We start from the raw sequence: 24903 nt of genomic DNA, 5'->3' as shown, positions 1-24903 counted from the left end.
TTACAGGGCCAAACCAAAAATTTTTATTAGCAAACAAGTAAAGACTCATCATCACTGGTATTGATTTCAGGGAGGGGAGCAGAGGGCTCTGACATTGGCACTTCCACAGAATGGCAACAAGCCGCGTGAACACCCAAAGGCTCCTCCCGGTGTGAGTTAGGGCAACATTGGCTTTGTCCATCCACATGGATATGAACATTCACAGGGCTGTCTGGATAACCAGACTCCCACTTTTTTAAGGGTAACCTACATGGCTCTTCACTCAGCGGATGACTTCCACTTAAACTACTGTCCTCTGGGCCAGTCCTCCTGGATGCTGACCCTCCATGGATCGTTTCTGTAACGCTTTCAGACAAAGGATCTCTGAAAGCCTTTCCTGAATCCACTTTACTGGGCTGCTTAAGCTCTCTGTCAGAGTCAGCACTTAGAGGTTTATTGGCACGTCCAGCCTCGGGCTCTGCACGTGCTGCTGTGCAAGTGCTGGGTGAGACGCTGGCAGGCGATGGCTCTGTGATTTCAGTCTCTGGCTGCAGGCTGCTACATCCAGCTTCTTGTGGGCCCCTGGCTTGGCCATTTGCCTCTTGACCAGGTCCTTCTGGGGAAGCTGGGGGACTCTGAGTAGCCCCATCAGCACGGTTGATGATGCCATCCCCCAGAGTGGTCTGTGAGGTGCGGGCGGGTGTGAGGAGGGGGATCTGTCCCCTGCCCCGAGGTCTGTGGAACAGTCTGTTCCAGAGCCTGCCCAAGCGCCGCCGGGACGAGCTGCGCCGGGACGAGTGGCGCCTCATCTGCCTCCTCATGGCCGTTCGGATGTTCTGCAGCACAGAGGCCTGTAACACAGTTGGAACAAAACATCATTTCACACACACTCCAAAGACTTCCCCTAAATCCCGTTCCCCCCACTAATATCTCCACCTGACCAGAATTCTCAGGCTCCATCCCTATGCTTCCTTGAAAATGCGTGTTTTCTAACAAAAAACAAAGACAGATCTGCCTGTACCAAAAGACTCTCAAAGAACCACAGACTGGTTTGGGATGGAAGGGACCTTAAAGATAATCTCATTCCAATGTCCCTGCTGTGGGCAGGGACACCTCCCACTGGACCAGGTTGGTCAATGTCCCATCCAGCCTGGTCTTGGACACCTCCAGGGATGGGACATCCACAACTTCTCTCCCTTACAGTGTTTCCTGTATGAGTTTAAGCTCTACCTGTCTGCCCAGGAAGGTACTTTTCCACTGGAATAACAAACTACAAGTGTTTTATCACACTAGGAACTGTATCACAGTTGGATAATTCTGACAGGGTACAGGAGTTTTTTGAGAACTCAGCAATTACAGAGAAGAATGATTTAATGGCTTGCCACTGTAATGTATCTGTAAATGGAAAATAATCCCAGAATTTCCCAAAAATACTGCTAGGGACCTTACTTTCTTATCACTTCAAGTACATTCACAACTTCAGCTTGAAAAGCCTTTTTTCTATTTACTTTCTGACCTTTCTCTCTAGTTCATTCTATCTTGATGTGCAACAAAACAGCATGTGTTTATCTCACTGCTGTTCCCTAGCAAACACATTTAATATGTTCAAAACTACCCACAGCACCAAGCTGTGTAACTGCAGTCCTTCAGCTCCATGTAACACACACACACATTTTCATATTACTTCCGTATAATTGGCACAGCCACGACCGAAACACACTTCCAGATTGATTCTATGTCACTTATACAGTAGTTTGGCTGCTGGAATGTTCACTGGCACTTGTGTCTGCATACTTGTGATGCATTGTACACAGGGAAATCTTCCACTGGGGGGATGAGTCCCTGTGCAATCAGCTGTCCGTAGGAAGGTGGAGCTTCCCGCCGCACGAACTCTGCCTCCAGCCGCGTCATCTGGGTCTCGAATGCTCTGCAAACAGAACCAGAGAGAAAACGTGGAAGAGAAGGAACAGTCACTTTGTCCTGCCTCCCTCAGGTTAATGTGTAAAAGCACTGCCAAAGGGTGCTAGCAGCAAAACCACAGACCTTTGACTAAGCTCCATGAAAATCTCATCAGGATGTGAAAATAAACAAGAGAACTCAGAGTACAGGGTATAAGGACCCGTGAATCAAACCAGCAAACTGTCTGGTGCAGCCTCAGGTTGCACTGCGTGGCAGTGAAAGTTTCTTCAACTGGTCAGTAACTTGTCCAGCAAAGGGCCCAAAGGTTATTTGTGCAAAAGACAACACTAAGACCTGGGAACAGTCACACAACAGGGGCAGTTTGCAGCCACAGTGAGCTTTGGCTGTCCTGTCAGAACAGAGGCACTGAGGAGATGAGGGGACATCCTCCCAACATAGCACAGGGGCTGTTTTCCAGCTCCTTCATCATGCACATCTGATCAGGAGAGAATGTAAAGCACACTGCTTAACACACAAACAGTGCCAGCAGCAGGGCACAGAGCTGGTGCTCACGACAAGAGATGGGAACCAGAAAGTCCCTTATGACTCTCTCCCAGAGGGCAGAACTACACCTGCACAAACATCTGACACAGGCAAAGAAACACACACTGCACATACAACAAGGCACGTAGGACCAGGGAAAGGGGCCCAGCTTGCACCACAGACTGCTGCCCAGAACAGGCCCCAACACTGCAGACATCACTTTTAGCAGAACTAAGGATGAAGGAGGGGAGGGGTTAGAGGTTGTTCAGTTCAGATTCAGTGAAGACTTCACTGTAGCAGTTCAACATTCAGATTTTAGTAGGGGTAAGGAGTTTGTTGCAAGGAGAGGAAGAAGAGGAAATTACTCAAGACAGATTCAGTTAGATACAGATTCTGCCATGCTGCACAATAAATGTGTATTTCTCATCGATCACAGAAGAGCTGACATTTCCCTCACTACTTCTGAGAATCTTAATACTCTTCTCTAAGCCTAATGCAGTGACTGCTATTTAGCTGTCAGCAAGTCCTTGGATTTGATTTCACAGTATTTTGCAAATTCTCTGGTTAGCAATCAATTTTTTTCTCTTTTTAAAAAATGGAAAAAACCACCCCAGCTATGGAAGCATCACCAAAGCAAGATGCTTACCTGTATTCCCTGGTCCTCAGAGAATACAATTTAAATGCACAACCCAGCGCTATCACCAGCAGCAAGCCACACACGAGACTCCCAATCAGAGCAGCTGTGATGACCTTCCTGGGAACAATCACCAGGCAGTTGTGCTCATCACTTCCATCCTGGCAGTCCTCTTGGCCATCACAGCGCCAAGTCTCAAAGATGCACAGATTTGTCCCACAGTGGAAGTTCCCTGGCTGGCAAGTAAAGCAGTTTTTTTCATCTGAGCCATCTGGACAGTTCTTCTGGTTATTACAGCGGTCAAGTATGGAGTAACAAAGCCCACTGTTTCCCTCACAAGGGTATTCGTTCTTCTGGCAGGCAGGGCAGTTCTCCTCATCCTTGCCATTTGGGCAGTGCCACCAGCCATCACAGTGCTGCTTGTCGGTGAAACACTCCTCGTCGCTCCCACAGGGGTGCTCCCAAGGGAGGCAATAGCCTTTCACCTGATAGGTGGCATTGAACCCATGGCCAGTGCTCTTGGAGCGGGCGTGGTACGAGACAGTGAGCTGGCCCTTGGACGACTCCACGCTCACTGAGTGCCTGTTGTTGTGGTGGGAAAACGTCTGCATGAGTCTATCCCCCCTCTCCCCGATGCCGTCGTACACCTTCACGTAGTCGCTGTAGCCCAGCTGCAAATCCAGCTGCAGCAGCACGTGCCGGTTGTCCTGCGTGTCCACGTACCACGTGCAGCGAAGGTCCGACCTGCTGTGGTCGGCGCGGAAGAAATCCGGGGAAGCAAAAGAGCCATAAAAATTACCCAGCCTTTTGCCACAGGAGAGATCAGGACAATTGTCCTCGTCCGAGCCATCGCTGCAGTCCTTGACCGAGTTACACCTCAGCTCGTTCACCAGGCATTTAGTGGAGTGGGCAGCGCTGCACTGGAACGTTCCTGAGGGGCAGATGCTGGAGGGAGGGTCTGTTGGAGGGACAGTGCAGTTCCTCTCGTCCGAGTTATCACCACACTCATCCATGGAATTGCATTTCCAAGTGCTGGGAATACACTTCCCGTTTGCACAGCGGAATTCATCCGACTGGCACACAGCCTGACCTATCTTTCCTGTGAAAGAGGACAAGAAGAAAGAAGTCAGGATCAAAACTTTTGGAGCTATCTGATGGAATTTTTTAATGTCTACTGTCCTGCATGTCACAAGTCAATCAGTCAGGCCAGCACACTTCAGGAACACTGCTTAAAAGCCCAGTGCAAATATTATTAGTGTTACCATGCTAACACTTTATAGTCATCAAGACTGGCCCAAGACTCCTGCCAAAAAAAATAATACTACCATCTTCGAGTTTTGCCAGAGGGAGTATAGGAGAAGGCAAAAAAACTGTGAGATTTTACCTCTAATATAAGAAAGGCGAAATCCCTGAGCCTGTCCTGAGCTTGATGCATCTGAGTGAAAAAATATCCAAACATGGTCCCTCGCAGAGATGAAAGACGGAGGAATGGAAGAGCCACACACTTTGTACTCCTCCCTCTTGGAAGACGGGCCGATCATCAACCAGTCTACTGCACACTTCTGAGACTCTTCCAAGTCAAAGTTCTTAAAACTGTTAGGGACAAAAAAAAATACAAGTCACAGAGAGGCCATGCATGTGGAACAAAGCCAAACAGAGAAAAAAACAACTCTAACAGCTGACTTCCTGTGCCAAGCAGTGCTGACATAAAGACATCACATGCAAAGACAATGGAACATCTACAGTACCTTGAGTATATAGAAACAAAGCACATCCCCCCATCTGGAAAAGCACCCATCTCCCAGGCATAAACATCATGCCAAGTAGCTCCAAAAGCTGAAAGAGTGATTCCTCTTTTACTCAGTCCTTAAATAAAACTGCTTCGTAAAACACAGATATGAGGAAAAGCAAAATTCCAGAATACATTATACAGAAGACAGATTAATTTCAGCAGTTGTTTCCAACTTTAACAGCTATGAAACTAGGGATGACAGGGGTCACTGCTGCCTTGGAAAAGGAACAGTAGGAAGCAGTACAAAGAACCCTAAAGGGTTAAGTATTAGAGACACAAACCCACTCTTCAAGCTATGGACAGGCAGGGAGAGAGCAAGAAGAGAACAGGGGTAGAGATGGAACCTAAAACCTAACACCATTATTTTTTAATTCAAAGACTAAAATATTCCCTTTCTGGGAATGCAAATGCAGAGCAAACAAGACTATAACCTTTTAACAGTCAAATTTCCAGCCCTTCTGCTGACCAAAGCCCAGTGATTTTTCAGTAGTAGCTTATCTAGAGCAAAGATTGTTTGCAGAATGCTGAACACAACCAGATCTCCCTTAACTTGTGGCTCAGGAACCACACGTGGTATTTGTCCTCTGATGAAACAGACTGAATTTGCATTCAGTAATCTGCAATGGCAACAGCAGATTGCACAGCAAATCACACTCAGTAGGAAAGGGCACACTGCTCAGACCACTTAGAAATGAATTTTGGTCCTCTTTCATGTCCCCTTTCAGCTACACAAAATTTACTTGGTGGAAGTTTGTGCCTGCCCCATGCAAACACCTGGACAGAAGTTTCAGAAAGGCTGAAGAGCTGCTGCAAAATACAGACCTCCCTCCACAAAGGACTTTTCACAAACATAAAAGGCAAAGTCTTTGAAGAAGATAAATGGAAAGGTAATTTTCTGATATCAGTGTGTATTTACAAAAGGCTGTCAGTGCCTGCCAGATCCTGCCCTTTGAAGGTGAAAGGGAAAGAACAGCAACTATACAAACTAGCCAATTTATTTAAGCAGGAGACCCAGCCTACAGCAGCTGTAGGTTCTGCCAAGCACTCCAGCTTAATAACCCTCAAAAAAAATTATCAGCAAGAGCATAAGAAGTGAGGGAGCACTGAAAGTGTTAAGTTAATATGGAAATTAAGAGACGTCCAACAACATAAGTGCAGGCAAGGACAATCCACCCAGAAACACGTCTTTTCTCTTTTCTAACTCTTTTTCTCCCACCCAGCTGGGAAGAAATATTCCTACAGCACTCAATTCTTTGCTATAAGCAATCTCATCAAGCTTCTGAAACCAGCATATTTTGCAAGGAAGTTTTAGATGACTGTGCAGTCACAATGAAAGACTGAAGTACTCAGCCATGCAAAGATAAACTAAAGAGTATTTCTGTCACAGGTGTTCAGCAAAAAACGTTTTTAATGGCCAAGAAAGTGTATGAAAAGCACTGCAGCATGAACTGGAATTATACAGAGCATCAGGGAAACTACAGGCACCCACATCAAGTCTGTTACAGGAGATGTGAGGCAGCATCACTGAGCTACCACATTGGCTTTGCACTCTGAAATTCATTTTGGCACCAGACATCACCTAGGGCTTCTACCTGAAGGATTGTTTGTAGGGATTTCTTGTCATAAAGACATTTTGAAAAAGTGTTAGAAATACCTATCTGCCCAAGAACAAAAGTTTTTAAGAATACGGAACAGTCACTAAAGAAATGGAAATTCAAAACTTGGAAGGGAGGGGGGTGAGAATGAGTAGAAAAACTTCTGCTTCTGCAATACAAACAAGATCATTTACTAAGTCTTTTGATCTCTTACTTCTGCAATTATTTTAGATGTACCAAGATCAACCTTAAAAATACAAACTAATTGTTCTCCCATCCTACCCAGTTCCCAGCACTTCAGCTGGGTCCCACAGCCACTGTTTTCCCCACTCTGCCAAAAAGAGTTACTTTTTTCTATCAAGTAAATAATTCACCCAGGGCAGATTTTGCCTATATAATAAGCTGCCTATACCTTACAATAAAATGCATTTCTTTCTAGGAAAAAAAACAAAACAAAAGGTTTAACACTTTTAAGATTCACAAAGAATAGAGAAAAGTCAGCTACAAGCACATGCCTTGCTTACAAACTCTTCTGCAGATGACAGCAATAGCTGTCGAGTATAATTAATATCTTTTACTTGCACCTTGAAAATTTAGTATTGTACATTACTAATAAACATCTTTTTTTGGTTTATTATAAAAGGTGTGGAAGGGGAAGAACCTTTAGTCCCACTTTCCAAAGCAGAAGAGCAGGCATACAGAGGATAAGTGATTTTCCTGAGTGCCAGCTGTGGGTCTCAAATAGATTCAGAGCAGAATCCCACAGTTCTCCACTAAAAAATCCAAACTTTAGCCACAAAGCCAACAGAGTAGAAGGGTGATGAGGCAGAACAGACTTGCAAGGAAACCCCATGTTTAACAGATTCATGCTTCTCAGAGATGCACGAGCTACTGAAACAAAATACCTTGGTATTTGAAAAGGGTCAATACAGAATATTCACAAGAACAAGCTCTTTTACAAAACCAAGTATATCTTAATCCCAAGTGCCCAGGAGTTTCAAACACCACTGAATAAACACAATTTCTCTGAAATACATTCTAGATCCAGTGCAAATAGATACCATAGCAGTTATAAAATTTCTTCTTCTAAGGGTAAAAGCAAAGTCAAAGGAATTATGTTCCACCTCACGCAAACTAATCAACAGATGTATTTTGAACAAATTTTCCTTTGATTAAGGCACTGTCACTTCACTCCAGCATCTTTTTAAGTTATACTGTCCCTACTAGAAGGAAATTTTTCCTCATTTAAATTGATGGTGATTTTACCCAAGACCAAAAGTATGATATATTTGAATGAGCCCTCACCAAAAAAAGCACTCCTTTGCAAAAAAATACAAACCAACATGAATACATATGAGTGCACTTAGAAATACATACAGTTACTTTTCACTTCTGTGAAATTTTTCACTTTGTGCATTCGTGACAACGAGGTTTTGTGTCACAAGTTTCTGCCATACTACTCCTGACATTAAGTATATAACTGATTTATTTTAGCTAAGAGTCCTGAATACTGTGCTCAACCTCTGCTACTCCACTTCTTTCATCATCTGTAATTAGATCTAGTGCTGCTGCTGTTACAGTCTTCTGAAGAATAATTTAATTCTGCTACCCACAAAATAGAGCTCAGGGACATTTATTTATTCAGTTGAACTTTCTCAAACTGGAATGCAAATTTTTTCTATCAAAAGGATTAACCCAGTGGTTGAATGAATGATGGTATGCAGTGGAAATAAGGGACAAAGCCTTGTGCTTGTAGGACTATACAAACAGTCTTTGGAAAAGTACTGAGTTAAGTCTGTGGTTGTTGTTGTTGAGGGAAGGCCCTTTGCATCCAAAAGCTGCATTATTTTTTGTGACTAAAACAAGACAGAGGATCGAGCCACAGTGAAACAGAGCACTAATGCATAATGTCACCCATATGTCAGGCACTGAACTCCAGCCCTTGCACTCCTCAACTACAGCCTTCCCCACCTGCTCTAGACATCCCCCTCCACCCAAGAGCTTCACTCCTCTGCTTTAGCATCCCAAGTGGATGATGGAGGGAAGGAGAAGCTGGCTCTGCTCCATGCCCAGAGCACACAGCCCCAGCTCACAGTGCAGGGACAGCAAAAGCTCTCCAGCAGTGGTATTTCCAGCACTGGAACTGCACCACCAACAAAACACAACACCCACCACAGAACATCCTTCAAAATGCTTTGGCCCTCAGGCTGTTCTCACTGCTGCCTGTGGAGCTCCAAAACAATACAGGAAGAGGGAAGGAGGTTGGTATACATGACCAAAATTATTGGACCAGGTTCTGCAGCTTTTGCCTCTTCTGAAAAATTCTATTCAAAAGCACTTACTCTAGTTATCTTGCTCTTGGAATGTCTCTTCCACAGCTAATTCCTTTAAAAATCCCCTACTTTTATATAAAAGTACAAGAATTGTCTAGTAAACACCATCAGTATTCAGACTTTGAGGATCAAAACAACTCAGTGTGAACTGACAAACGCAGCACTAAATCTTGTTTTTACTGAATTCTGCAGAAATCAGTAAATTCATCTGATTTTTCTTTCAGTGGTATGATACTGAAAAAAGAGTTACCTCCAACAGGGAGCAGAACTCCAGGAGCTTACAGAAAATTACAGGGTCAGTCATATATATCAGTTCTTGCCTATGTACTCCAATGAAGTAACAGTAGCCTACAAAGTCCTATTAACTGACAAGTATTTTATGTTGCTTGAAAAGAATGTCATTAAACCAGATTATCATAAACACACATTGACAGTCTGTACATACAAGAAAAATGTGCTACCTGCAAAACTCACTGCTTAGCAGAGCTAAGCTTTTTACCCTTTGCACTGAAAGCAGCTAGGAAAAAAAAGTACTTCCGTAAATAATGTAGGGAATTCTCTACACCCCTGATGGCAGTTTAAGCATGAGTGACTAGAGATTAAAGCAAAAAGAAAGAACCCCATTCTTAATAACTGGAAAAGGGCAAACATGGGACGCAAAATCTGAATGAAAGTAATTAGTAAATAAATGAAAAAGTAAATGTCCAATTTGGCCCTCTAACCTCCTTTTAAAAATTGGAGAATAAACATTATGTAGCAGAGCACAGTCCCAAAATAAAACAGAACTAGCCAATTAAGCAAGAAAAGTTACTTCTATTTGCCAACTTCTCAGAGCAAGTGCAGACTGTGAACAACTGATGACTTAATTGGCTCATTAAAAATTTCTGCTTAACCACTGAAGCACAAGGATCTGAAAGTCAGGAAAGCTCTATTCTGCTCCCAGCTCCCAAGCACCAGCTAACTGCATAACCTCAGGCAGGAGACACTGGGCCTGCTTCTTCAAAATCTGAGCACATGCAACTGAAGTGGCTATTATAAGGTTTTTTTCAAATTAACGTCAAGTTCTGAAACCCTGTGAGTTTGGTAAATAGGCTCTGAAACAGCCCCTTTAACCATCCACACAATTACAGACCAGCAAGCCTTTACAGGAACAGGTCTTGGTTTTACTCAGAAATTGAGACACAAATCACAGAATCACAGGTTGGAAAAGACCTCTGAGATCATCGAGTCCAACCTGTGACCCAACCCCACCCTGTCACCCAGACCATGGCACTGATGCCACATCCAGTCTGTCCTTAAACACCTCCAGGGATGGGGACTCCACCCCCTCCCTGGGCAGCCCCTTCCAGTGCCTGATCATTCTCTCTGTAAAGAACTTCTTCCCAATGTCCAACCTAAACCTCCCCTGGTGCAGCTTGAGCCTGTGCCTCTTGTCCAACTGCTGGTTGCCTGGGAGGAGAGACTGACCCCCACCTGGCTCCCCCCTCCTGTCAGGTACCTGACAATTCCTTCCTCCAAAACCAATGTCATGAATCACTGAAGAGAAAGCCAATGAAGGTGATTCCCCCACCTCAATTAATAAGAGACAACTTGAGTGGTTCGCTAAGCAGATTGCTTTTCAATACTCTCATCTGGAATTCTGAGCATGGGGAAGATTTTACTCTCAGTCCCATAAACTCCAGTAATAAAATAACAAACTTATACTCTGCCTGCATCAGGGTTTATTACAACCAGCAGGTAACAGCAACTGCCAAACAAAAATGATTTTGATCTTTTTCTCAGATATGAGGAAACATACACCTATAAAGCCTGTAATGGATGCTACAAAGGCAGTTACTGCATGTGACATCTTTATCTCATCTTACAGGATTTTATGTAGTCCTCCATGAAAACAAGCATAAAAATAGAGAAAATAGGTGGGAAAAATCAAGTCGTTTCCAAAACAATAACTAAAAGACTGATTACCTGAATTTAAAGAGACACAACATAGCCCTGGAAAACAGTGGCTACAGACTTGTTCCCAGGTGCCAACAGAACCATTCCATCAGACACACAAACTTGGAAGAAAGGACTGAAATGTGTGTAACTAATAGAGAGGTATAAGCATGAAGAACATAGATTTCCTGTTCATGGGAAATCTCCCTCAAGGATTTCTAAAAAGTAAAACAATAAGCATGGAAATGAGAGGATAGGAAGAAAATCAATACACCCACATGAAGGTAGGCATTAAGACAAAGCTGCTAAAGGACATGCCCACAGGAGCCAGCACCTTACATCCACAGAGAGATCTGGGCACTGTTCTACTGAAAGCTGTTGAATAAACAGGTTTATAAAAAATGACCACCAACTGCAAATGGTTTAGAAATTAAAAATACTTTCAATTGCAATTTTATCTCTTAATGACTCCTGCTGTATCTCGTTATATATATATATATCCCTTATATAACACTGCTGTCTTACTGTCAATAAGAACTCAAGATCAAAAGAAATGCATTCAGCCTAACACAAGACAAAGGAGATGGGGTTTTTTGAAACCTTTCAAAATCCATATGTTAGCGTAGGAACTGTGTTTGATTTTCCTAGGAAAATTCAAAAAGCTGCATGGCCTTACCAACACCCTGTCAGGACAAGAAGCACACCCAGCTACTCAGAGGAAAGAATGTTTGTATCTGAACCCTCTCAGCTTGCCTATGTCATGTTAGCCTGGGCAAGTCAGCTGCTTCTTTCATGTCCTTGGCACCACAAGGGGTACAGCCTTGTAAAGAAACCCTCAGATGCTGCAACATTTTGAATTTCAGACGCTGCAGTGAGTCATCCCAAGTACATTTATAGTCAGAAACGTAACACCACAACACTACTCCCTGGGATGTAAACACACAGCTCCCATTGTTTGCATGTGCAGAGGAGGGCAGGATATGGATGTGTGTTCAGTGACAGAAAACAAACCCATTAAGGAGAAATCTTTCAAATCATATTGCTGTGCACATGTCTCAACTGTATACACATCACTACCAGTTTCTGCACCTCACTTTCCTTTATTTCCTTAGCTTCTGCTACACTCACACTTGCAGAAGAGAGCCCTAATTCTAACTGGGAGCTCTGAGATGCTTTCACAGCACAAACTTCAGTATCATTCTCCAGAGCCAAGTCCTGTGTCTCATTTGTATGCTTTCTCAGAGTTTCCCACAATCTCTGCCTTGAAACAAATTCCCCAAGTCCAATACAATGTAATGGGGTTTAAAAGCCTGTTTCTATTTGTGGATCTCAAATGCTGGCAGGTACCTACTTCATTACTTTTGATGAGTAGTTCCTATTTTGAACTACGGATGGTGGAGCCCTCCTATTATTCCATCTGTGGCAGATTTGTTTTTAATTGCTGAGCATCTGCAGTTGAAGAGGTTTGCAGTCCTTTTAAGCAGCTGAGCAAAGAATGAGCAGATGGTGTCAAATACAACAGTACTAAAAACAAAAAAAACCCCTCTCCTAGGGTTTGGGGTTTTTTTTAAGCAAGAAATTCTTGGTTTGAGGATTCAACAATTAGCCCAGAGAAATTAAGTAAATTCACAGTATGCTCATACTATAGCCTAAACATTCTTAACAAACCATTTGTAGTATATTTTAGTCTTTATTGAATAGTATTTTTCCAGAATTGAGCTAAAATTGTGCCACAAATGCTATTATTTAATTTGTTAGAAATAAATATTAAGCACAAAAGCAAGTGTCTTTTGGTTAACAAGTAACAATAAACAATAAGTATCTTTGACTATTTATTAAATATAGTACCATTTCAAGATGTTAAAGAAAAAGCCATTTTTGCTGTAAGAATTTTATATATCCCACTGGGGCTGTTCTAGGTTTTATAGCCTTCACCTATTCCTATTTATAAGTGATGAAGAGAAAGGGGGCTATTTAATGTGAGTAAATATATCACTGTTTCCCACCCCCTCATCTATCAGAGGTACATGAAGTCTCACACGGGCATTGTGAAGATAAATATATTAAAAGCCTACAGGTGACTTGTATAATAATGGATGTCAGGAGTAGCCTACAGAAACAGGACACAGTGAAACATTTCTAAATGAGAGAGGTGCCCAACCTGTAATCATGTTTCAGTATTATCAACTTTGACCACCCAGCAGCTCTGACAGACAACCTCACACTGGTGTATCAGGTAAGAACTCGCATTTTCTTTCATTTCAGCAAAGCAACCCTTTACCTCCACAGAAGATCAAGCCATACCTAATTGTTATCATGTCTCCATGATCTCCTTGAATGTACCAGCTGCAGTTTATGGCTGGAGGATAGTTCAGTGGCCAAGAAGGACTATAGATGACTCCTCGTCTCTCTGTGTGCTGTTCCAGTTCTCCACTGCAAGCAGCTGTTAATAAGGGGGGAAAATAATATTGTTAATGCTTTGCCTAATCAACAACTCACATCAGCTACAAGAGCTTTCATCAGTTTTTGGGGATTGCAGGCAAATGAGAGTCAACACTTTTATCCTCTCACTGCTTTCTTCCCTGCCCTGGTTTTTAATTAAGACACCCACAGCAAGTGTAGGCAACACAACCTGCACTTCAATGCAGGACTAATCAATAACCCAGTGTGAATCTACCAAAGGCTACAATCAATATTACTGCACGACCTGCCAAGAGGCTGTAATACAGAAAGCCTTCTTACCAGCTCCCCAAAGCCTGGGTAGGTCACCCAGCAGCTGAAGGAGATTCATATTCATTGTAAAGTAGCTAGAAGCTCACTTTGTTGTAACATGTGCCTGGACATGTTGTTTATTCTTCTATCCATATGACAGACCTGAAGAGTTTGTAATGGTTAAAAAAATACCACCACCCCCCCCAAAAAAAGTAAACTGGACTCTGATGTCAAATGTTTATACTGAACATTACTAAAGTACTTTAAATTCCTTCTGAACTCACATAGATGGGAGAAATTTTCCAGACAGGGAGAGGAGCAAACAGGGCTAAATAAAGCTCAGCATTTTCAAAGCACTTTTAGTTCTTCCTATGGAAAACAGCAGGTTACATCAAATACTTATAATTTGTAATTAAGCAATTCAAAAATGAAAGTGAAACGTTCTAAGGAAAATTTGGAAAGCTGTTCTGATGGGAAAACATACTCTTAGCAGGCTACAAGAGAGGAAATTCTCTGTAATGCAATAGCTATTCTTAACGTTCTCCAAAACTATTTTTTAGACTATTTTTAAAACAAATTACTATCTAGAGCATGACTTGTGGACTGCAGCCAAATATTCCAGTTTCTGACAGAAGCTTACATTCTTGCAGCTGAAAAAGGTAGCAAGGGGAAAAAAAGGTTGCCTGCACTTTCAGGTTCCTCATACACACACACCCCCCAAATAAACTGCCTTATAAATGACAGGTTTGCAGCACTGCTTGAAATCCAGCCACATAAAGACATCATTTCCAATTCCCAGCTGGGGTCAGCTTTAGCTGCACTGGAGGGATGGAGGGAAGGAGTGCCTGCAAAGCTGCCTGGCTGCAGTCAAGTCAGGTGGCAGGGCTGCCTGCAGAGCTCCTGGCTGGCCCTGGGGCTGGGCTGCAGCACGTCCCCCCCAGGAAACCCGGGCCTGGCTCTGCCCTCTTTGTTCACAGCAAGTGAGAACCACAGGAATATAAAAAGCATGAGGTAACTTACCTGAGGCAAAACATTTTTTAAAAAAAGCCATTATTTTTATTCTCCGAGTAGGGCATTCCACTGAAATATATATGCATATAATTCCTACTAGTTTCAAAGGCCACGAAAGCATACAGACTACATAAATACACAAAAACATCTATTTTCCAAACAAACATTTTGCAGTAACGCAGTTACAAAAACAAGAACATTTTTGTTGTCACAGAGAGGCTCCACTCTAGGTGCAGGAAAACACTAAGATGCAGATGCAAGTACAGAATTATAAAAGCAAATGTAAGATCCACAAGATTTTTCGACTGTAGTTCTCAGTGTGTTTAGGTCTAGAAATGTGCTCCTCCAAATACTTGTTACTGCATCAACATATCACAGCAGCAAAAGAGGACCTAGAGAATCACATAAAGGAGCTTGAAAGGGCTGCATTTCCTCGCTGCCAGGTTACTAAAACTCCAAAATGGGAAGGAAACAGGATGCACAAAGCAAAATAGCAAATAAACCACACAGCACTAGCCAGAGCTTCCAGCAACAGCTCTGCAAACATTTCTGTTGCCCTTGGACCAAATACTGTTCTGAATTAATATCCCTTATCCATAGTAAATGCACTAGAACAGAATCACAATTGCACAAAGCCTATTTTAGCTCCATTCTGAGGAGGTGCCATTGACTGGTGGTTCCACATGAGCACCTCCATTGACGCACTGCCAGTCCAGTTAAGCACAGCTATTGTTCTCCCAAATACTTGTTTCTTTAGGAAGTAATTACAAAGATCGTGAGCAATAGTTATCTGAAGTATCCCAGGTTTTCTTGAAGTAACACTGAAGTAGCATTTTTTCTTTTGCAATAATGTCCAGTTTCCTAATGTGTCAGCAGAGGAACTGCTGTAACATCCCACTTCAGGTCTTCAGCAAAGAACACTTTTTCTTACATAGCACTGCACATCTGACACAAATGTGGGGTGTGGAAAGAACCAGCACGAAGAGAAACAGATTTTTCCTTTCAACAGAAGAACTGTGGCTGTGAAAATCTCAAGACATAGCACGGTGAGGGCTGCACTGACACTATATGCCATTTTGGGCAGGTCATCTGACAATGGCTATTGTTGCCCAAGGCTTTACCCCTCTGATGCACAACAAGCATTTCAAACTTGCCCGACTCAAAATCAAAAGGACAACTGCTTTGCTCTTGCAAAGGGTCCTGATTTGAATGGACCACTAATCTGAATTCATATTGCCAACATTTAATTACACTATTTTAAGGATACGTCCACAGTCCCCTAAACCTGTTGGAGCAAACTGGGGACACATCCCCACCCCCACCTCCCAAAACCAGTACAGCGTTTACCCAAACCTTACTTAATTGCCTTGCTTTTGACACCTTTCTTTTCCCATCAGTGCTCATTACTATGGGATTTGCAAATATCAGTTGATCTCCTTCCTAACCAGTCACCTGCCTCCCTACTCCTTGTGCACTGACAAGGTGGAGTACCCAAGTGCTGCTTTCAGAGGCTCTTCTTTCACCTACATAAATTTTGTAAGATATTTATGTATTAAACATGGCCTTCAGTGCTGGCAACAAAACGGTAAAACCACACCAGGGCACAATTTTTTACTCTTAGAGCTTCAGTATCAATAAAAGGGCCCCACTTCCCTCCTCAGCCCCTGGCCATGAAGTCTGCAGAGTCACACACAGGCCCAAGTACTGTGTTATTAAGCTGGGCTTAAGCATGACAGTGTGATTCCTTAAAGAAAACAAACAAAATCCTGTTCAAATTGCCAAGACATCTAAAGGAAAGGGAAGTTCCTAAATAGAAAGGCACAGTCCTGGATTCTGAAGGTCTTATCATCAGTGACAACACACAAGAATAGCAGCGATAACACACTTTCAACCATTGTTCTGTGTCCTTCTGCAGCCTCTCTGCAAAAAACTGGAAGAAAAGTGAACCCCCAATTTACTAAAAGCTCCAAACTGCCAAGTTTTCCACACTTAGCATTACTGGAGAAACAGAAAATAATACCAATCCCTGGATTGGCAAACCAACCCACTAAAAATCTTACTGAGATGGTGTTTTAAGAGAAAAGATAAATTCTGGGGACAGACAATAATAAATCTTTCATAAATTAAAAAAAAAAAAACAAACTGAAAACCAACCAACTAACCAAAAAAATCCCAAACTTGAAATAAATGCCAGAAGAGATTTGAGTTCAGAGAGTTTCTGTCAAGCAGGCATAAATCTTATTGAGGCTCTTTCTGTAATAATCAAATGGATTTCTTCCACTGTGAACAGCAGTAGGTTCCCTCTGCCAATTAAATATGGCACAAATACTTGCAATAAAGTTTCCAAAAGTTTTATATTAATAATACTACTCCTAGTTTTGCAAGAGCACCTGTAACAAAACAGACACTGATCTTCACCAAAGGACAGTGCTGTGCAGGAATAAATTTTCAGATAATCCCAGCAGAAAACAAATCCTGCAGCTTCACACTTCTGCCATGCCCCAGGGTCTGTCCCAGTCTCAGGGGACACATCCCAACCATCTGCTCCGGGATAAAAGATGGTTTGCACCTGCCACAAGGAAAGCAAATGCTTGGCAATATACATTTCCTCAAGTAGCTGCCTTGGAGTCAGCAGGAAACTCTCCCCAAGTTCTCAAAAGGGTCTCCCAAGGAGGGTTTGCACACATGGTTTAATGCAGGTCCCTTATTCCTGTGGAAAAAGAGGACTTCAGGCTCCACTGTACATTGCCCAGTCTCCAGCTGGCTGCTCCTGCCCCTGATCAGAACCAGTGAAGGCACAGTCCAAGGGTTTGCCTCGCTGAGCTGACAAAGTCTGAGCTCACACTGCTGGATCAACAGGCTGAACCAGCTCCCTGTGAGCCAGGGCATGGGGGCTCTGGGACAGCACTGCTCCCAGGCAGCAGCAGCTTGCCTGGCTCAGAGGCACTGAGTACTTACAACCTCTAAACACAGTTGAGATGGTGCCTCCACCTGCCTTCTCCAGAACTCACCATTTCTGCTGTTATTTGCTTTCTGAGGAGAAACTGCATGACAGCTTATCACAGAGCCCAACTCTGCAGCAAGCTGCTTTGTCAGGACGTGTTTAGGTCAGCAAACATTCCTCCCAACTTTTATCTGGGCTCCTCAGGAACATCTCCTGGTGAGACAATCCCTGGCAACTTACAACTGTACCAGCCTAACCTGCCATCCTCCAATGCACAGGTGAGAGAAGCTACACGTGGGTCACACCACTGCAGTGACCTTTCATGATCATTTTTGTCCCCAGCTCCACTTAAACTGCCAGGAGACAAGGTAACTCCAAACTGGATGAAGACAAGAAAGCACAAAGGCTACAGTACTCGAAGTTTTCAGCATACTGGAAAGAATAAAAGCCAGATGTTACAGCTCTGTTTCTAGCAAAAAAATCAGCATTAGAAAGCAGCAGAGCCAACTGGATGAAGTATTACATATTTCAGGCCAAGGCAGCATCACCAGTCCAGGCCAGCCACTGTATAATTACTTAGTTTACACTTTGTAAACTCATACATCACACAGCCAACAGATGCCAAACTCCATCAAAAGCCAAAGAACCATTCAGACAGAACAGACTATGACACAGATGACACTCTGCATTTTTTCCAATGCAAGAATGGAAAATACTGTGTGGCAAACAACACATGTCCTACATGGCTCATCCACACTTCCTTTAAGCTAAATTTAAGGAAGTTACCTAATCATAAAATCATCACCTTCCGATTTAAACCTTCTTAATTGATCTACCTCCTTAGAATTATTTTTATGTTTCTCCATATCCTTTCCTACTATTCCCCTTATTTGGCTTTTTTAATTTAAGTTGCAGCCTCTTTGGGCACAAAGTGAGCCTACACACGTGATTGTGGATTGACAGGCAGAAGAGGGCCCTTATCACTAAGGGGACCCTGATTGCAGTAAGTCACAGAACTGTCACAGAGAAGGAAATTACACCAGGTGCTGCAATTCTGGTTGAATTTCCAAGTCAACATTCATAAGACTTTTTTAATATTCTTGTTTTAGCTCCCCGAGGAATGGGCCACTATCCCTGGCTTGATATTCCCAGACACATGTTCTAAACATAGTTTTCCCCTGAACATATCAGCATGTACCATTCTTTTCCAGCACAGTGACACTGCTGGAGTCTACAACCCCAGGAAGACCTAAAAGTCCTAAACTTCCTAAATTGTCATTGTTAGTCTTTCTCAAACAAAGGTCATACTGTTTCACTGAAAGATCTCTTTGTGTGGGAAGAGACAGTAACAGCTCAAAAGAACAGTAAATACAAATAGGAAAGGTATGTCTTACCTAGTGAGGTAACAGCACTTTCGATTTTCCCAGTCAGGAAGAGATTCACTGTGTAAAGACAGAAAAAGAATGTTCAGACAGGTTCCAGTGGCACAGGGTGGCAGTCAGTAGTTAACCATTCCTAGGTGTTTGCTGGGGTGTTAACAGAAATGCATAGCAGTTTTCCAACAAAATTCTGCTCATCTACACAAGCAAATCACGTAATCAACCATTATCTTTCATTGTAGCTAAAACAAAGTCAACACACAATTTTAGTTTAGTATCTGTCAAACATGCTACCAAAAACTGCCAATCTCTTCTAAATAGTCTTCTGTGGGATTTTTTTTTCATTGAGGGAGACAAGAACAATTCCACTGAAACATTCATCATCACAGCTAGTGACTTTACCTGCTTAACTGCTGGAAAATAACTAATGCCATTATTATCTTCAAATCCATCTCCCCTGAATAAAGCGAAGTTTGTTCCTCTCAGGTAAATGTCACCTTAAAAATCAACTGCTAAAGCTAACATGATTGCCTTGACTAAGCTAAAGCAATGAAGCTTTCAAAAAGCTCTACTGGTACAATCAAAACAGGATGAGGCAGTACTTGCAATACACACCCGACTTGCAACTTAATTTCCAAAGACTCTTCACTTACTCAAAAGTCTCCCTCCACGTTGTACACCATTAGAGTGATCTGGTAAGAGTAGTTATTGCCAAAAAAAAAATTTGTCCTGTGTGATTCTTACTCCAGAGGTCAGCATTAACATGTAGTTCCATATTAGCTTCCCCATACATTCTTTAAGGTACTTCTCTAACAATTACAGCGTGTTCCACTAATTGCTCTCATTTCAATAGTAATCTGTGCTCTACAAAGAGAGCCTATTAATAAAGTAACAAATGTTTAAAAGAATTAGAAAGGTTTAAAAGGTTAACAGAAGACTTAATTGACAACATCCCAGTCCAAGCACTCACTCTGGCTTTATTTTGTATGTGTTAAGTCCTAAATATTTTAACAGTCGATCCGTTTGCAAGCATTTAGTAAAAATCAACAACAGAAGAGAGGAAGAGAAGCTGTCTGTGTTCCCAACAGTCACTTCGGAAGCAGATGACAATTAACACTATTTATGCCTCAGAGTGGGCCCCCATTGTCTGCTCCACTGTCCAAACACATGACAAAACAATGAGCCTTGCCCCACCACCTTCTGGAATAATTTACACCAGCACAAGAGGAAGAAAAGTACGGACCTCTAAAGAGGTGGAAATAAAAAAGCTAAAAACGATCCCTTAGCTTGCCAGTTCTGGTTTTCAGTTTGTGGTGGATTTGAACCACCACCACACTGCAGCAGTCCAGGTGCCTACAGCTGTCTTCCCCTGACTTACACCTGGCTGTCCACAGCCTGGATTTCCTCCTTCCTAAAGCCAGAGCTTCTTGCAGACAGCGATTCTGGGAGGTGCACAAACTGCTACGGACCTCAGGCTGAGGCCAGGCCCAGCAGAACAGAGAGAATGACTGGTGTTACTTGTCACAGAAGTCTTCGGGCTCTGCCACAGGGGCAAGGACAGCAACCTCTCCCTCCTTCTAAGTGGTCATGGTGCTAAGAGCTTCCAGGAACACACAGAGGAGGGCGACTAAATGGCAGCACATGTATGCTATGGCTGGATAAGAAACACACCTGAGCCACAGATTTGTGTTTAAAGCATTAACATGACGTTCAGAGGACCTTAACAGCACTGATTTTATGACACAATTAATGCCCATAACATCTGCTCTCTGATAATGACGATGTAATTATTTCCTGTGTTTCACAGCGCTAGCTCGCTCCCACAGGTCAGGAAGCCTACCTAGGAGCAGCACTGCCATCCTGCCCCAGGAAACAGCAGGGCTCTGCTAACTCCTGCTCTGAGGAGCTGCACATCCGTTTGTGACAAGCCCTGGATCACAGCAACAACAGCAGCACAACATTTCCTCACGTGGTTTCAAAGCACGGCTATTCCGGTAACCATAGTAATACAGTCATAAGGACTGAGAAGAAATTAATCAGTGATTAAGACACAAAATTATATGCATGAGAATTAAAATGTTTTGTCTTGCTCCAAAGAAAGTACACGAATATACTCTGCATAACCATTATCACCACAAGTGAAAGGAGTGTCTGAGGGTACATTGTATAGAAAAGTCCGGGTCTGTACCACCATCCTACAGTCTTTCTTCATGTTTTATACCTGAATCCTCCCAAAAACCATAAGAGGACATGGGCTCTGAAGCAGAGGTTCCCTGGCACAGCTGATGAGGGGCCCTTATGCCCTTTAAATGGAAATATGTAGGATAAAGACATGGGGCATGACAAAGTGGAGTTACCCGACTCAGAGCTATGTTACTGGGAACTGGGAAACAGAGAGCCCTAGTTTACTACCAGAAATACAGTTATAGGCAGCTTTGCACACCAGACCTGGCAGATACCTAAGAAGGACAAGCCCAAAAAAATACTCTTTTACCTCTGCAAACACAAAACTTCTACTGGCTGAGTTGCAAGTTCTTTGCTCTCATTTTCAAACCCTTTCATACTAAGAAGTCAGCAGTCAAGAACAGTTTTCTACATATAAATCAGGTACCTTCCACAGCTACTGAATAAGCTTACAGTTTGCAGTATGTGTTTTGCTCACTCTCAGTCTCACTCTAGACCATCAAATCAAACCACAAGAGCACTGTAAACCAGCATTTTCTGAAGCACTCAGCTCTCAAAACTGTCAGAGGTTCAGAAGAAAGAACAGCCATTCCCTGCTGGTTTTCTTGTCTCTTGTCAAAACAAGACCCTGTCAAAATAAAAACAGGTGAGAGACTAAGGTCTATTAGAAAGTTTCATAAATGCTTTTTTTCTTAACTGTTGGGAAGCTATGGGAAAGTCAGAAAAAAAACCAGAAGTGGTTCAGTTGGCTTGAACTCCCTGTAGGAAACTTCCTGTGCCAATCATTTGGATTGCTAAGTAATTCTCAGGGTGAGGTTTTCAGCTGGGAAAGAGGTTTATTTGGATCAAAAGGGAAAATTTACATCTTGGCACCTCCGAACCAAATGACAGCTACCAGGTTTTTCCCACAGCCAGAAGGACAGACATCAGCTTTGCTGATCTGATTCCTTCCTGTGAAGGAAACTTTCTAGGTCCTCCAGAATTTCTCGAGAATGATAAACAAAATGGCTTCACAACAGAAGAGCTGAAACAAACCCAACTCCAGCCTCGGGAGCAGCAGTTTGCAGACAATGTCACGCAGCAATGGTCAGTGGTAGTGCTTTGATACAGACACCAAACACACACACAGGCCATGGGGAAACAAAAAGTAAAAGAAAAGAACGGCAAAAAGCAAGAACCAAAAGCAAACATGAAAGGAAAGGACACACGAGTAGGAAGTAAAACACAGAAATAGTTAAAGTAGCAGCATTATATTCTTATGGGTTCACTGAAGCAGAATACCTTACAAGCTTCCCACCTCTCATGTTTCTCAACTTCCACTACTGTCAGTTGTGCAAGGAATAGGAATAAAACATTCCAGCTGAAAAGAAGAGCCAGACAGTGAAATTCTAGAAGTCATGGAAAGCAGAAATCTACTAAACTTTCAACCTGGCATCACCCACGTCTAACTACAAGAAGTGTTCTCATTTCAATTCTGGAGTTTACATAATCTTTTATTATCTTATTAGTCATTTTAATAAGAACTGTGCTATTTCTGTTAAATAACAAAAGCTTTAACGAAGGTCTGACTGAGCAACAAAAAACAAAACAAAACAAAAACCCACAAAACAACACCCACAAAAACCCCAAGAAATTTGGTGGAAATTTGGTGAAAATTTGTATCTTTTTCTAATTTTAAATAAACAATGCAGCAGACGTTATCCTCACGCTGTGCACATCTCTGAAATCCCTTTAAGACTCTTCAAAAAAAAAAAAGTACTAGCTACAAAGGACGTGTAAACTGTTTTGGAATTTTGCTAGCTTTTAACATCGTACTTATGCTAATTAAAATACATAGATTTGAAGTAACCAGAGCAACTTTTAAACTTCAACTTCCTACATTTCTCTAGGCAAGCACCAATGTTACGGAAACACTTCTACAAAAAGAGAACAAGCAGCCTGGCCACGGACATACCCACTTCTGATCGTTTATGTAACAAATAGTAACTGCCTCTGAGGATTATTAAAAATGAACTCTAATCCACGTTATTAGCAAGTAGCTGTGGGTTTAGCACATTCTGGATGAAGGAGCTCTGCCAGCTTGCCCTGTAAGTGTGAGGAGGGCTCGGTGCAGCCCCAGCTGACCCACCAGAACCCTCGGGCAGGGCTCAGGAAGGGGCAGCTTTAATAACTCCTAATTTCTCCGTGTCCCTGTCGACACACGCGGGGCCTGTCTCGTTGCAGTCAGAGGTGCCAGCGCTCCTCCCCGACAAAAAACATCCCCCGACAGACCGGGCTGACAGACCGGGAACCAGCACCGCGCTTCATCGCGCTGCCATAACTCAACACCTGCCGCGAGGCAGCGCGGAGAGCATCGCTCCGAGCAGAACATGGCAGGGAGACGGAAGGGGAGAAAGTGTTTCTCCAGAGCAGCGCCGGGCAGTCCCTCGGCGAGCCCCGCAGGGACTCACGGCCCGGGGAGCCACAGGCATCAACTTTGTTGGGTTTTTTTTTAGCGCCGAGCGGGGTTACGGCAGCGGCTCCGGAGCCAAGGGCAGGGCGCTGGGCTCCGCAGCGCCGGGGCTGCCCCAGGGACCCGGAGCGGAGCGAGGGAGGGGGCTCCGCCGTGCCGTGCCCCCCGCGCCGGGCACTGCCGAGGGCAGGAGGGGCCCCGCAGCCCCCCGGGGTGCCCGGACCTGCCCCGGCGGCGGGAGCGGCCGGGCCGCGCTGCCTCCCCCCCTCCGTCCCTCACTCACCCAGGCAGATGGCGGTGAGCGGCGCCAGCGCGCCCTGCCGGAGCTCCGCGGCCGCTGCCTTCTCCATGGCGGGTCGCCGCCGCCTGCCCTTCAGCGCGGGGGGGAGCGCGGCGGCTCCGCGCCCGCCGGGCCGGGATCACGCCGAGCCGCGGGCGGCCCCCGGAGCCCGCGCCGGGAGCGGGGCCGGCAGCGGGGCCGGCGGTGCCCGGCGCGGCGGCAGCCCCAGCCCCAGCCCCGGCCCCATGGCCGCGCCGCCGCTCCGGGGCAGGTGGCAGAGGACGGAGCGCAGCGCCAGCGCCGCCGCTCCCCACGTGACAGCCCCGCCGAGCGGCTGCGGCGGCCGGGCCGGAGAGCGCGGGAGGCGGCGAGGGGAGGCAGCGCCGCCCCGCTCCGGAGCTCCGCGCACCGCGAACCTGCGGGGCCGCCGCCAGCGGGCGGGCGGAGCGCGGCCCGGGGCGGGAAGGAAGGCGAGGGCCGAGCCCTGCCCGGGCTTCCTGTGAGGCTCCGGGCGCCCCGCGGCCATGGCGGGCCCGGCCCCGCGCCGGGCGGGGCGGGACGGGACGGGACGGGACAGGACGAGCAGCGGCAGCAGCAGCAGCAGCAGCGGTAGAGCCCCGCGAGCCGAGCGGGGCCGGGCGCTGCGGGAGCCGCGGGCCCATGGCGGGAGGCCGCGCCCAGCGCCGCCCGGGCCCGCCCGCCCCCCCTGCCGGGGGTCCCTTCCCTCAGAGCTCCCCCCGAACTGCGGGAGGCGGCTGGCGGAGCGGGCTCCGCTGCGGCTCGTGGGAGTGAAGGCGGTGATCGGCTGTCACCGGGGATGAGCCTCCCCAGCAACCCGGCTGTGCCCGGAGCTCCCCCGCTCCCTCCACCCGGCCTAAGGATGGGGACCGGGACCGTTCCGGGCCCTGCCGAGCGTGAAACGGGTCACCGAGCAGGGGAACGTACCCACAGCAAGGCAATGCAAGTTGGAACAATATAAACGACCTAAACCCATCCTGTCCCGCTGAAAATGGACAAAGCCTCGTGTGTTTACAAGCAGCAGGACTGCAAAAGTTAAGTGGGAACTTCATGAGCAGAATCTCAAAGCAGCGGGAGATGACGGGTACCCCTGTTCAGGTAATGAACAGCTACAGTGAACCAGCTCTGCCTCACATATTTCTGAACTTTTCCTTGTTTTCCCTTTGCAGGTGCTCACATCCTCCCCCGAGAACCAGTGCCGGCTCTGCTGTGG

General features: G+C 44.8%; 1 protein-coding gene across 3 annotated transcripts; it reads right to left on the bottom strand.

Moving 5' to 3' along the window:
* Positions 1-23868, bottom strand: LRP3 (LDL receptor related protein 3). Of its 3 annotated transcripts, none has more exons than XM_051805982.1 (8): positions 23676-23796; positions 22222-22300; positions 18772-18819; positions 13015-13153; positions 4440-4648; positions 3068-4154; positions 1774-1906; positions 1-830 (listed from the first exon to the last, which is right to left on the bottom strand). In XM_051805982.1, the coding sequence occupies exons 4-8, from the start codon at positions 13026-13028 to the stop codon at positions 27-29; spliced, it is 2247 nt and encodes a 748-aa protein (XP_051661942.1). In that variant the 5' UTR covers positions 13029-13153; positions 18772-18819; positions 22222-22300; positions 23676-23796; the 3' UTR covers positions 1-26. The 3 variants fall into 3 exon arrangements, with proteins under 3 accessions (XP_051661942.1, XP_051661941.1, XP_051661940.1); XM_051805981.1 differs by having other exon boundaries at positions 22238-22300; XM_051805980.1 differs by lacking the exon at positions 22222-22300 and having other exon boundaries at positions 23676-23868.
* Positions 23869-24903: the final 1035 nt, after the last annotated feature.

This window comes from Manacus candei, unplaced genomic scaffold (assembly GCF_025592945.1).
Source record: "Manacus candei isolate 608988 ecotype Guabito, Panama unplaced genomic scaffold, ASM2559294v1 h1tg000065l, whole genome shotgun sequence".
NCBI classification, from domain to species: Eukaryota; Metazoa; Chordata; class Aves; order Passeriformes; family Pipridae; genus Manacus; species Manacus candei.
This window is presented reverse-complemented; position numbering and strand designations above follow the sequence as displayed.

What these genes read in the sequence shown, in the direction of transcription:
- LRP3 (XM_051805980.1), bottom strand. Translation starts at nt 23,742, where the DNA reads ATGGAGAAGGCAGCGGCCGCGGAGCTCCGGCAGGGCGCGCTGGCGCCG. An exon ending in GCTCACCGCCATCTGCCTGG is followed by an intron (nt 18,820 to 23,675) that starts GTGAGTGAGGGA and finishes GTCTTTACACAG; the next exon opens with TGAATCTCTTCCTGACTGGG. An exon ending in CTGAGGACCAGGGAATACAG is followed by an intron (nt 1,907 to 3,067) that starts GTAAGCATCTTG and finishes TTCTGTTTGCAG; the next exon opens with AGCATTCGAGACCCAGATGA.